This window comes from Centropristis striata, chromosome 19 (assembly GCF_030273125.1).
Source record: "Centropristis striata isolate RG_2023a ecotype Rhode Island chromosome 19, C.striata_1.0, whole genome shotgun sequence".
Lineage (NCBI taxonomy): Eukaryota > Metazoa > Chordata > Actinopteri > Perciformes > Serranidae > Centropristis > Centropristis striata.
The window spans coordinates 15,341,206-15,354,589 of record NC_081535.1 but is presented as its reverse complement, the minus strand read 5'-3'; the positions used below and the strand labels follow the sequence as shown (position 1 = coordinate 15,354,589).

General features: G+C 36.9%; 1 protein-coding gene and 1 long non-coding RNA gene across 2 annotated transcripts; one reads left to right on the top strand and one right to left on the bottom strand.

Moving 5' to 3' along the window:
* The first annotated feature begins 4,919 nt into the window (after positions 1–4,919).
* Positions 4,920–10,162, top strand: LOC131992712 (PR domain zinc finger protein 12-like). The gene is made up of 5 exons (XM_059358379.1): positions 4,920–5,428; positions 6,849–7,039; positions 7,150–7,305; positions 7,762–7,876; positions 9,152–10,162. The coding sequence occupies exons 1-5, from the start codon at positions 5,203–5,205 to the stop codon at positions 9,583–9,585; spliced, it is 1,122 nt and encodes a 373-aa protein (XP_059214362.1). The 5' UTR covers positions 4,920–5,202; the 3' UTR covers positions 9,586–10,162.
* A 1,234-nt stretch (positions 10,163–11,396) lies between these two features.
* On the bottom strand, positions 11,397–12,512 carry LOC131992831 (uncharacterized). The gene is made up of 3 exons (XR_009396254.1): positions 12,374–12,512; positions 11,923–12,012; positions 11,397–11,830 (listed from the first exon to the last, which is right to left on the bottom strand). It is a non-coding gene; the product is annotated as an uncharacterized LOC131992831 (long non-coding RNA).
* Between the last annotated feature and the right edge of the window lie 872 nt (positions 12,513–13,384).

Genomic DNA, 13,384 nt, shown 5'->3' with positions numbered 1-13,384 from the left:
CACAGACATCAGCCAGTGCCAATTTTTCCCATGTGATTAATTGGTCAGAAAATGAATTGGTCTATCACTTTACACCTCAGGCAATGGGGGATTTTGGTATGTAATTACAAGCTTTAATATCACATCTGTCTAATACCAGCCTTCACATCTGGCAAACAACAGTTTCTAACAAAACAGGTGGGGTTTCAGGTGTGATGATTGTCACATTAGAAATTTAAAGTTCACTCTTTTCTAACTTTCTTTCTTCAGGCTGGTGTTTTTTAATGTTTTGGCCACTACAGAATAGTTTCTTAGTTTCATGACAAATATACACCCCTGCTTTGCTTCAATAGTTTCAGATTCCCTTTACTCCCATGTCTCACTGCTCCCAATCCAGTAACATTTCCCTCCATGCACGTTAACTGTCCACCAGCAGCAGCAGCACGTCGTCCCTCATCTCTCCTGTCATGTCCCCCTCCGGAGCCCCCTCCAGCTTTGTCACTGCACATCTTTGCGCTCAGCGGGGAGACTCCTGCCACAGTGGACCCTGCGTGGCCCCATACTGTCCTCTGCATTGATGCAGTGCAGCTGTTTCCAAATCCAGCCCTTGATTTTGATCCTCTTCCTTTTTTATAACACAGCGTCCCCGAGGACACTTCTGACCTGGTGGTCTTTTGTGGCCATTTAATGATTTAGTTGTTCGAGGATCATTCTCAGACTGAGGTTGAAAGGTACAATTATTAATACACACCATTCTTTGACACCTTTTTTCTCCTTCAGGGCTTCTTTTTATGCTGCAGCATTTGAACCATCCATATTAACAAACATTTAAAGGAGGACGTAGCACGCTTCATGTTTGTCATTTACATACACATATTTTTATTTGCTCCCTTGATTGTGTTTTATGGAGCACATGACTTTAATTTGAGGACAATTTTGCACTTTGCCCCCATTTATTTCTGACACTGGAGGAAAGTGACAAAATATTTTGGTCCAATGTTCAGATTTTAAAGCCCTTTAAGGCAAATTTGTGATTTTTGTCATTTCATTTGCCCTGATTATTAGCTGCACAATAATCCGTATAATGTAAATATATACATCACATCGGTCTATGACTTGACTGTGACCAAACAATTCAAACAAGAATATCCCACACTTTTGCAGGGAAATTATACACATTAGTTTCAGCTGTCTCAGCATTTTTTTGTATAAAATAGTCAAACTCAGATTATCTACCCTGTTTTTGTAGGTGAAAAGTTGTATAAGTTTTTTTTTTCTCAAGTACTGTTCTTCTATGCTGACTTTATTTTAGTATTTTCACTTTCTGCTACTTTTTTTTTTTTTTTTTTTTACAAATCTGAGGTAAATGTTGCACATTTTTGTCTAATACATTTTTTTGTCAGAACATATGATCGAGTTATAAAATATGATGCATGACGCAATAATAGAGCTAATATTCTGATAACTTTTTTTGTCCAGTGAATTAGTATAAAATGGAGATTGTTTTTCCAGCACTGGAAGTAAAACACATCATTCACAACAATATACTTATACAGTTATGCATCCTAAAACAGAAGCACTCTGCACAATGAGTACTTCTACTTCTGACACTTTAAATACATTTATCTGATCATGTTTCTTCATCTGTACAAAATAAATATATATATAAAAATATATGTCTTCCACCACTGGGGCCCAAACACTGCATCATCAATTCTGAATAACACATCTTTTTAACAATGAATGGTTTTCTCATTAAGGTTTATTGATCTGGTTGGATTGTTAAGAGCAGCAGAGGTATTCAGATATTTTCTGTAAAAGAAGCAATACCATAGAAAATGCACAAATCTGCAAAAAGGTAAGAGGCATGTATTCAAAATCTCCTAAAAGTACAAAAGTATTTATCAAAATGTACTTAAAGTACCAAAAGTAAAGACACTATACAGATTGGCCCATCTCAGAATAAAATATACTATTACTGGGTTATAATTACTCATTAATATGCCAGCATCACGCATGTTGCACCTGTAGGGCTTTTGTGATGGGGCCAAAATGTTTCATCCTGATATCACAAAGATAAATATATTGTTTTCTTATAAATAAATCAATAGTTAATATGAAATAACCACATGGGAAAGCCTATTTTGAATACTTCTGTATCAATTCAAATGAAAAGTACTAAGAATTTTCTCAGTTTTTAAAGTAATTTAGTGCAAAATAAAGTTTCAAGCTAAATTATAGAGAAAAAACAATAAATATGGATCCGATTTTCTGAGATATTTAAGTTAATATGTGCTTATTAATTTCAATTAAATGTCAGAATATCTCAATATATGATTTAATCACAATACATTTCCATTGAAAGATGATCAATAAGCATATTGAATTATCACCAAGGCCCAGTTGCACCTGTTAAAGGTGGAGCTAATTATTATCTATATTATTAAATATTCATTCATTAGCTTGTATTAATAATTTGAATTTGCATGTAAGTTAATGTATTTAGTTACTTTCCACCACTGCATTAAAAATGTATATTACAGAATTAAGTATAGGCTATTTCATATTTTAGAGAAGAAGAACAGTCAATTTATCTAATGCATGTGGAGTTTTTTGCATTAAACTGAGCGATTCAGTTGCAGATGTGTAATATTTCAGGCTAAACTGTTTCAAACATCGCTGTGTAAATAAAGTCCACAGCTCCTCCACAACAAGCAGGTGTCCTCACTCCCCCTGTCCTGTCCTGTCCAACAACAGAGGGGGAGACACACGGAAAAAATCTCTTCTAAGAGGGAGGAGGGACTTGCAGCACCTCTCTCACCTTTGCAACAGATGAACGGATCTTCAGTCTCCTGCATACTGTGGCTGCTACCTTAATCTGTTTTTAATGACCCTGCGGAGGATCCCCGGAGACTCTGCGCTCTCTCCTCCCAGCTGCTTGGACGGCAGCGTGTGCGTGTGTGTGTGTGTGTGTGTGTGTGTTATCCTAGCAGCAAGCCTGAGTCACTGATTAATAATGTGACTATGAATATTTGGCCACGTGTGTTTTAATGGGGATTATTTTCATATTTTTTTCCTATAAATTCTTATATCTAAGCCGCAAAATACGCACAAAAAAGCAACTTTTTACACAAAATCTACCAATCCTATCCTATTTCTTACTTTCTTTTTACTTTCAGTTATTTTGTAATTAAACTCTAAACGTTCACATGCATTATTTTAACATGACCGAGTCCATTTTCTTCGCTTTTCTCACTCGTTTTCTCTTGATAAGCGTTAAACTCTGCTTTTCTTTGATAGGTTTCCCAGCAGCTCTTTGAAATAAAACAATTACCGCATTCTTTGTGCAATAATTGTCAATCATCCACATTAAATTGATAAGCTTTAAATGGCCAGAATAATAGCTTAAATGGTTTTACAATGGAACAGCTAAGCAGGATGATTTGCTATTGCTGACATGCCCGCGGCTTTACCAGCTCCACATAATGCCATAGGTTAATGCATAAATAAGCAAATCAAATCCATGCGTTACCCCAATTCAATTCATTTAATTCCTCTTTAATAAAGAAGCGGCCCCACCCCCCTGTCCCCCCGCCATTTACCTCGGATTTGTGCGATGAATGCTATAAATGTAAATCAATCTAGATGAGAAAGAATCCCATTGAAAGAGCAGAGAAATTTCATCTGGGAAAAGGAGACAAATGTAGGAGGGGCCCGCTCATAAAAAGCAGCTGTTTCACAGTAATCTTTTTTCGTGCCCTGTCACTCACCTTGCCTTTTCACTATCTCCTCAGCTCAAAAAAACCCTCCGCTATTGTATTTAGTTGCCATATCTTCTTTCCCATTACATTGCCATAATCCATATTCGCCCAAAGACACAGAAAGAGAGAGGGAGAAAGAGAAAAAGAGAGAGCACAACTTGCCCATTTTTCCGGACAATCCCCTTGTAGTTGTTGCGGTGAAAAGAGGAGTGCATGGATGTCAAATTGCCCTCAAAACACCATGAAAGATTGATTTGCAGCACTTTTCAGGGCCCTGACATTACTTGGAGGGGAGCTGAATAGGAAACCTGTGAGCCGGGGATGGAATAAAGATGTCCTCTCTGCTGGAAAAGAAGGAAAACTGCCCATTTAGCCCCAGTCCATCAAGCCCGAAAAATAGGCAAGAGAGGAAAAAACACAGAGGACTGCGACTATAGAGAAGAAAAGGGCCGTATATACTCATCTAAACGTTGTCACAATACCGAGGGGGCTCCGAACATCCATGAATATTAAACCGCTTACCTCAACAAGGGCTTGAAATAGTGAACCACGTCAAAGCAGCTTTGCATTTTTTGCATGCGAACAATGCTGTAAAAAAAAGAAGAAAAAAAACTCCACGTCCCTTTCTTGTTATTCCCGCGCTAACTCCTCACAAAAAAAATAATATTACCACCGAATGAATACCAAATGCATGAGAAAAAAATGGGCGAGAGACTCCCAGACTTAATGACCCACTTCTGAGGACAGAATCACTCAAATCTGCACTTAAAGTCACACTAAATTATATTTATTAATTAATTTTATTATTTTATTTGTATTCATTTATTTCCTTATTATTTTGTAATATTCTACATTTCTAAACCCTGTTGCATATCTTTAGTGGGCTGTGCATGCTTTTAAACAGTTAAATTATTATTAGTATTATTTTTGCGCCACCCTTAAGCTTTTTACGCACGTTAAACTTTTAATTTTAGAGCTTAAAAACACGCAAAAAAGGTATATATTGTCATTTTATCCAATATGCATGCATTTGCAGCTTTGCAAAAAAATGTTGCATTAATAAAATTAAAAAAACTTAGATTTAATTACAAGCAACGACTAAAATAAAGTTTTGCCCAGTCTGATCCTCTCTGCTGTGTGTTGTTAATGTTGTGTGTGTGTGTGTGTGTGTGTGTGTGTGTGTGTGTGCGCGCGCGCGCGCGCGCAGCGGGCAGGTCCACGCGGTGAGGGGTGTGTCATTAATAAGTAATTAGACAGGGGTCACACTAGCCACTTATATAAAGAGACCCTCACAGCCAGGCAGGGCAGCTTTACGCGCACACAGTTTGGAGCAGAAGGACGCACATGTGAGGAGCAGCTCTGGGTGTCCACCACCACCTCTTCTACTCTTTTCTGTTTCTTCTTTTTTATCGCCCCACTTTGCAGCTGTTCGTCATTTCAGGTTTTTTTTTATTTTTGCAACATGGGCTCCGTGCTACCCGCAGACGCTTTGGCTCTCAAGTCTGGATTTAAGTGTCCGAGCCGCGCGCTGTCAGACGTGATCACCTCGGACATCCTGCACAGCTTCCTTTACGGCAGGTGGAGGAACGTGCTGGGCGAACACCTGGCGGAGGAGCGGCAGAGCGGCAGCGGCTGCAGCCCCAAGACCGCCTTCACCGCCGAGGTGCTGGCTCAGTCCTTCGCCGGAGGTAGGCTGCTTTATTATGGGACTACTTTAATTTGACTTTAATCCTGATTATATTATTATGTTGTGCATGCTTATTTTCCAACTTTTTCATTGCGGGTTTGCAGTTTAATTTTGAATGGTTTTACGCGTTTTATTTATTTAAGTTAAATAAGCTTATATTCGTGGGAATAAAAATCATGCTTTAAAGATTTTTTCCAAAAATGTGCTTACATTATCTCTTATGCAATTTCTCACATTTCTTTAAATCCAAGAACTCCAAGAGGAACATTTTAATATTTCATCTGACAGCTAAATGTGTGCGTTTTGTCCCAACAATCCTGCACAAGAAACTGCCATAACTTTAACTCTTCGTCTCAAAATGTTTCCCAAAAGTTTTCCACTAACTTGTTGCTGTTTTTCTCAATTTTTCTGCTTTTATTTCGACCCATTTAACGCGTTAACCCTTGAAAGTTTGGAGACCTCGCGTTTGGAGGCTTGTTAGGCGTGTAACTGCCGCTGATTGAAAGACGCAGGGCATTAAATTCATTTGGTTAACTTTGTGCTTGACCTGGGAAAGTTTCCACTTAAACCTCGAGGAGAGAAAGGTTCCCTTTCTTTGAGATGTCCCGGGTTTTTATCCCGCATTCATCAATCTCCGGACAGTCTCTTTTCCTCTCTTGGCAGCTATGGGGCTCCGGAGCTTTTCTCTTTCTCTCTCCTTAAAAGATTTGCTGTTCCTCGCATAATGCACCGTGAAGGCTAAATCTAATGCTATTCATTGCATGTCAACCATCTAATCGCCTTTCCATTTTTTTGTTGCAGAAATTCCTGAGTCTTTTAAACAAGTCCTCGTTTCATTCAGCGCAAATTTATTGCTACAAAGTTCTTAAAATGATAATGAATTTGGAATTAGCCGTTTCTTTTCCAGTAAACTTTAATGAATATCACATCTGAAGCATGACAAATTGCTGGACCCTGGGCAATAGAGGACCATTTAACCCCCTATTCGCCTCGGCTTTTTTTTCGCACCCTAAAAAAAATCTTTGATTTTGACATTAAAGAAGCGCACGATTTTTTTTTCTTTTTTCTTCCTTTCTGATGCGGATGAAAATGCTTTCCGAGGGAGTTTCTGTGCACAACAAAAACTTTCAATTCAAGCAGATAATCGAATTAAACGGAGGATAAGGTGTAGCTTAATATTTCGTGACTAAAATAAGATCCAGTCCATTTGCTGCTTTCACAACTTTTCCAGCAGTCCTGTTTCATGAGACTCTGTGGCGTCTATGAAACAACAGTCTGCTTTATAGGAGTTACATTTTTGTGCGCTTATACGCATGCACATTTTTACAGAATCGATTTTACGCACAGTTTTTATTTCTAACATTTTATTAGTTTTCATGTTCTATGCTCACATTTCTTCTTTTCATTTTCTTTTTTTGCAGAGGTGCAGAAGCTGTCCAGCCTGGTGTTACCCAGTGAGGTGATCATCGCGCAGAGCTCCATCCCTGGAGAAGGTCTGGGCATCTTCTCCAAGACCTGGATCAAAGCAGGCACCGAGATGGGCCCTTTCACAGGCAGAGTCCTGTCCCCTGAACACGTGGACCTGCTCAAGAATAACAACCTAATGTGGGAGGTGAGTTCATATATCCAGCCTGCAGGACAAACACAAGCGTTTTATAACTTTTAAAAAAAATATATATATAACTCTGACACTGATTTCCTCGCTGTTGTGTGCGCGCTCAGGTGTTCAATGAGGACGGCACGGTGCGTTACTTCATCGATGCCAGCCAGGAGGACCAGCGCAGCTGGATGACTTACATAAAATGCGCCCGGAACGAACAGGAGCAGAACCTGGAGGTGGTGCAGATCGGCAGCAGCATCTTCTACAAGGCGGTTGAGGTGAGAAGTAATTTTAAGTTTGTCAGAATAATACTGGAGGCCTGGGAACGCTGACTGGGCCTTTGTGCGATTTTAGTAACGACCACCAACAATGTAAATGTCTTTTAGAGCAGCGTCACCTGCTGGTCCAAAGGAGAATTTCTAAAGTTGATTGCAAATTTAGTTATTTACAAACAGATGACACATTTTAAGACATTAAACGTTGAAAACTTTCTGTGGAATTCTGTCCCAAAACATGTTTGTAGCACAATAACATATAATTTAATATGATGAAGAAGTGAAATAATCAGAACACTGTATGCAGCCTACTGTATATAAATATGTTAATTTATTTAAACTCGTAAGGTGCTGGGAAAGCTTGAAAATGCACCTTGAAAAGTGCACAGAGAGTCACACAGCAGCATGCTGAAGTCACATATTGATTATCTGACCTTGTTTGTTTTCTTGTTTCCTCAGACCATCCCACCGGACCAGGAGCTTCTTGTCTGGTATGGAAACACCCACAACACATTCCTGGGAATCCCTGGAGTTCCAGGAACAGATGAGGAGCACCTGAAGAAAACCAGGAGTGGTGAGTCATTTTACAGATCAATATCAGAGCTGTTAGAGCCAGTTTTATCTGCCTGGAGGCTTTAGTGAGGCTCATTAAAGCAAACACCTGTTAGACACTTGTTCATTGTGTTTCAATTTTAGATAAAAATGTTTGATGTTTCTTTAAATAGCACCAGCAACTGCGTATATTTACTGAAATACTGTACTTTAACACAATTTTGACGTACTTGTACTTTAATTGAATATTTCCATTCAATGCCATTTTATCCTTTTCCTTCACTACATTTCAGAGAGAAACATTACGGTTACTAGTTACTTTTATTTGAAAAAAAGATATGATGGAGTTATTTACTACTAATCAACCAAGATGAATCTTAAATTGCCTCCACATTGAAGATTAAAAAGCTCTCACATGTATCCGTTGATAGAAGAAGAAGAAGAAAATATGCATAATAATATATAAGTTCTGGCAGTAATTTAATATGACATGCATTGTCTTTTAATGGAATTGTATCATGATTAATCTATTTAGTGATATTGCGATACACAATTACATCAAATAAAATTGCACATACATATTGAATATTCATTTATTTTATTTATTTATATGATTTATTTATTTTCACTTTCACTTTATTTTTAAATAATAGTATTTTTGGGGGCTTTTTAAACAGGAGTATACAAAACTAGGCTTTATCATGCAATCATTTTATAGACTATTTATTTATTGAATTACCATAATACATGAAGTATCGTTATATTTATTATTATTGACATATGATTAGTTATTACACTGAGAAAAAAAATGGGCAAGTTTTACCACACATAGAGTGTTTGTAATCTTTACTCAGAATGTTTCTAAGTAATATTTATTTAATAGAACCACTTTTAAAAAAAAATTAAAATACACAAGTAAATTGCAGATTCACTGATGTCCCTCAATTACATTTTACTTGGAAATATCAACTAATTAAGCCAATGAACTGGTTTAGTGAATATTACTTTGAGCGAATGATTCAATTTACATACAAAACTGAGGACACATAATATCAAACAATCACTAAGTAATGCACATGAAAAACTGCTATTTTAAAGTAAAAGCACTGAATTCATATTTCTCTGTAGAATTTATATAGATGATTGAAATAATAATTACAGGTCCAAAAATATTTTTTTCATTCTATGTTTTATTTAATTTTGGTAGGCCCATTTCTACTTTTACCAAAGTAAATCCTCTGAGTTCTTCTGTGACACTAGTCTAACTCCTCTCCCTCCTCTGTGTCTTCTCTCCCAGATGACCCCCACTCATGTGACGGCTCCTCCTCGTGCTCCCCTCCCGCCCCCGCCACCACCGCGGGCCGGATGCGCTGCGTCATCTGCCACCGCGGCTTCAACTCCCGCAGCAACCTGCGCTCGCACATGCGCATCCACACCCTGGACAAACCCTTCGTCTGCCGCTTCTGCAACCGCCGCTTCAGCCAGTCCTCGACGCTCCGGAATCACGTCCGGCTGCACACCGGCGAGCGGCCCTACAAGTGTCACGTGTGTCAGAGCGCGTACTCCCAGCTCGCGGGCCTCAGGGCGCACCAGAAGAGCGCGCGGCACAAACCGGTGGTGCACAACTCTGACGTGCAATCCAAAGTGTCCCCTCCTCCCCCACAGATGACGGCCATGCCGCACCAGCATCAGATGCCCCTGGTGCACCACATCCCCACCATGGTGCTATGATGACAGACACGCGGAGGGAGGGTCACGCAGGACAACGTTGCACTTTAGATTAGGGCTGTAGTGGAGAAATTATAAGACAGGCATAAACTTTAAGGGAATAAATGAGCTGATGTGACAGTAAAGCATCTCACAAAGACTTATGAATATGTTGCCTTATTTGTATTTGCTTGTTTGTTGGCTTTCATGTGTTTAAAACTCCAGCAGAAATGTGTTTTGAAGCTGAAAAACAACAAATATTTCCCAAATAAGTTGATATTCTCTGTGGAATCTTTAAACCAGCTGTCATATATCACTAAAGATATTTTCATTTTGACACTGTTTATTATTTCCATCACATCCTCACCAGCTCAGGCAAAAACAACAGTCAGTTTTGTACAGTAAGTCGGGAAAAAGGGACACCAGTGTACATTGTTTCAGCTGCATCCTTTCACACTGTAAACTGAAAATTGTCACTTTAACCTTAATGCACAGACTGTATACTATACTGTTGTGTAATTGTAAAATTGTATTGTATGCTACTGTACATGTGAATGTAAATACATTTGTGCTTTCTTCTATTCTAAATAAATATGATATGGTATTACATACATATGGTGGTTTTTATTGTAGGAAGTCGCCCATCAAAACACCTGTTGCTGCTCTTAAGACTTATAAACAATTGTCTTTTCCTGTTCTGTTCTTTGGCTGACAGTGGCTTTCATCAAAAAATAATAATCAAAATAATAATAATAATTAAAAAATATTGTTTATGATGTGGTAAGATAGCAGAGCATATTAGCATAGTATAATATGATATAGTACAGTATATATATATATAAGTATATATAATATAATATAATATAATATAGCATAGTCTATTTTAATAATAATGTAATATAGTCTAGGTTACCAAGTTTGAAATAAAAATACAAATTCCATCACTCAAACACTTTAAAAAGTATAACCATTATTAAGAAACACAAATCTTGGTAATGTCATCAATGTAATTGAATGGCTTGTTTTTGTTGATCTTATCAGTAGAGTGTCAGTTTTGAGAAGTGAAAACCAGAAAGAAGTTTGTATTTGGGATACTGTGGTCAAAAACTGAACAGGTTAACAGCTCATTGGCTCAATGCAACAGGTGTGAAATGGTCTTTTTTTCTCTCACTATGTTGGACTGGAAACTTGTCCAGATAAGAGTAAACCTGGCCTTTATGTAAGAAGTGATTTGGCTTGCTCAGTTCATAGACATCCATTTTAATCTGCTTCATGTAATGCTCTTCTAAAAAGAAAAAAAATGTGTATTTCATATTAGATTTATTTAACTGTTGATTTTATCCCAAAGCTTCCAACAACAACTGCATTTCAAATGTGAAGATATAACCAAAAAATTGCAAGGGTAGCTCCATAAAATCCTCAAATTCCTCAAAAAAAGACAAGAAGAAGAAAAACCATTACATTTTAACGTTAAAATGTAATGGGGGTTTTTCTTCTTCTTGTCTTTTTTTGAGGATTTTACGTAGCTACCCTGCATTTTTTGGGTTATATCTTCACATTTGAAATGCAGTTATTGTTGGAAGCTTTGGGATAAAAGCTGGATACTGAATAATGATTTTTTTTTTATCTTAAAAAATATAATGTGCACTAAGCTGTGAATGGCTGACATCTATAATATGTACTCTTATTTAGTAATGAAAATGTCCCTGTTAAGCCATAGTGTAAAAGCTTGTTCTGAAATAATCAAATTTAATATCATATTACTTTAACATTGTCACGTTAGTAAGAAAATTAACCAGTTTTCTTCTTGTCAGCAGGGAATTGCATGTATTTTTTCCTCCACATGATGGCGCCAGATACTCAGAAAAAGAGAGTGTCAGAAGAGAAGAGAGGACCTCTCCTGGAGAAACAGTGTAAGCACAATTTAATGGCACACATGATTTTAACAACTTTTTTTATTTAATTAATCTGATTACATGTTCTGATGTTGCATTTCTACCATATAAATAATTGGTACAAACAGAAGATGTAAAGCACTTCTGAGCCACAGCTGCACCTGTCTTCTGTCAGACATCATCCAACGTCCCGACAGGGCGTTTTCGGACGAGTCGTCATTATAACAAGTGCAGAGCAACTGAGATCAACATGCTGCAAGTGAATAAACTTAAAAGGTGGAGGGGAAATGTGGGCATCTCTTCCGTCCAGAGGAATTATTGAGGAACTTTACTGAATGTTTTTTCATCACTAGAGACTGTCCACACTTTCACCCCTGCACAGTAAAGAAAACAGGACAGATTAGCCATCAGATCCACATAGATAAATCATTATTTCAAAACACAATTTAACCCAAACAAACAGCACCTTGATTTCTCTGGTATAGTCATCCTGCTGCCCTGTTCTTCTTTGAGCAGCGACAGCAAGAAGTCATCCGCTCAGCGCAATTGCGCAGAGCTAAACGAACACCACATGAAAACAGACATTAATTATTCTTTTATCTGTGCGTAGTATCAGCCACACTGCTCCTGAGATGATGTTGTGTCAGGTAACCTGATCCCACCCCTATCAAGTTTAACACGCTTTGTTTTACCCACAGTCTTACTCTATATGTTCATGTTATACGTCTTTACTTTATTAAAATGTGTTTCTCACCACAGTGAAGAAAAATAAGACTGTTTATGGGAAATTCACCACAATCACAATAATACTAGTTACCAAAACCTGTTTGTCACAAAACTGTCTGTTTAAAAACTAATATATTATATACATTTAATATAAAATATAGTTTTATAGAAAGAGATAATAGAATACTTACCAGAGAATATCCATCACAGCATAGTTCCACTTAAATCTCTTTTATTTGTCCTTTACAGGTTAGTCCTGAAGTCACCTGTTCCCACGTAGTCAGTGTGATGATGTGCGTGCTCCGACACTGTACAGGACAATGACACAGCATTTCTTCAGTTACACTCTCTAATACTGTGAGTCACCACACAGACACTGTAAGTAGCCTAATAGTGATACATTGTGCCGTACTACTGCATTGAATGCATAGGTGGGATGTAACTAAGTACATACTGCACTGGTTTGATAACTTGCATTAGTCTGATAACTTAGTTACTTTGCGGATTCAGAAATATCAATCAACTAATAATTGATGATGTATTTTTGTAGGTTAAGAATGTTAAAACAAATACAATTAGCTACATTAAAGTGATGAACACATTAATGACTCAGTGATTATAATTTAATTTTATATATATATATATATATATATATATATATATATATATATATATATATATATATATATATATGTGATTAAAACATGGGCCATTCTGCATAATAATTACTTTTCATTTTGATACTTTAAGTATATTTTGATCCAAATAGGCCTACTTTGTATTTTTTAAACTAGGAATGCAGGACTTTTACTTGAAACAGAATATATTTTGACATTAAAGTATTGTTGCTTTTACATAAATAATAATAATAAAATAATCTGAATACTTCTTCCAACACTGTTGGAATGGTGTCTCTCAGAGCTATAATACAAATTATATAAAGCTTTGACAATGTTGTGTCTGGATATTAAAAGAAATTCATTAAAGGTACAATTATGTTATTGTTGAATAAAAAATATATATTAAAAAAAAGAGGTAAAATCATGTTTCTGGATATACATCGATTTTTCTAAGAGAAAATCGTGTTGTTCTGGTTTTTTTTAAATGTATATTTTTAAAGGGAAGATCATGTTGTTTCTGGATAAAAATAAAAAAAAATTATATTTTTACAGGGAAAATAATGTTGTTTCCGGATAAAATAA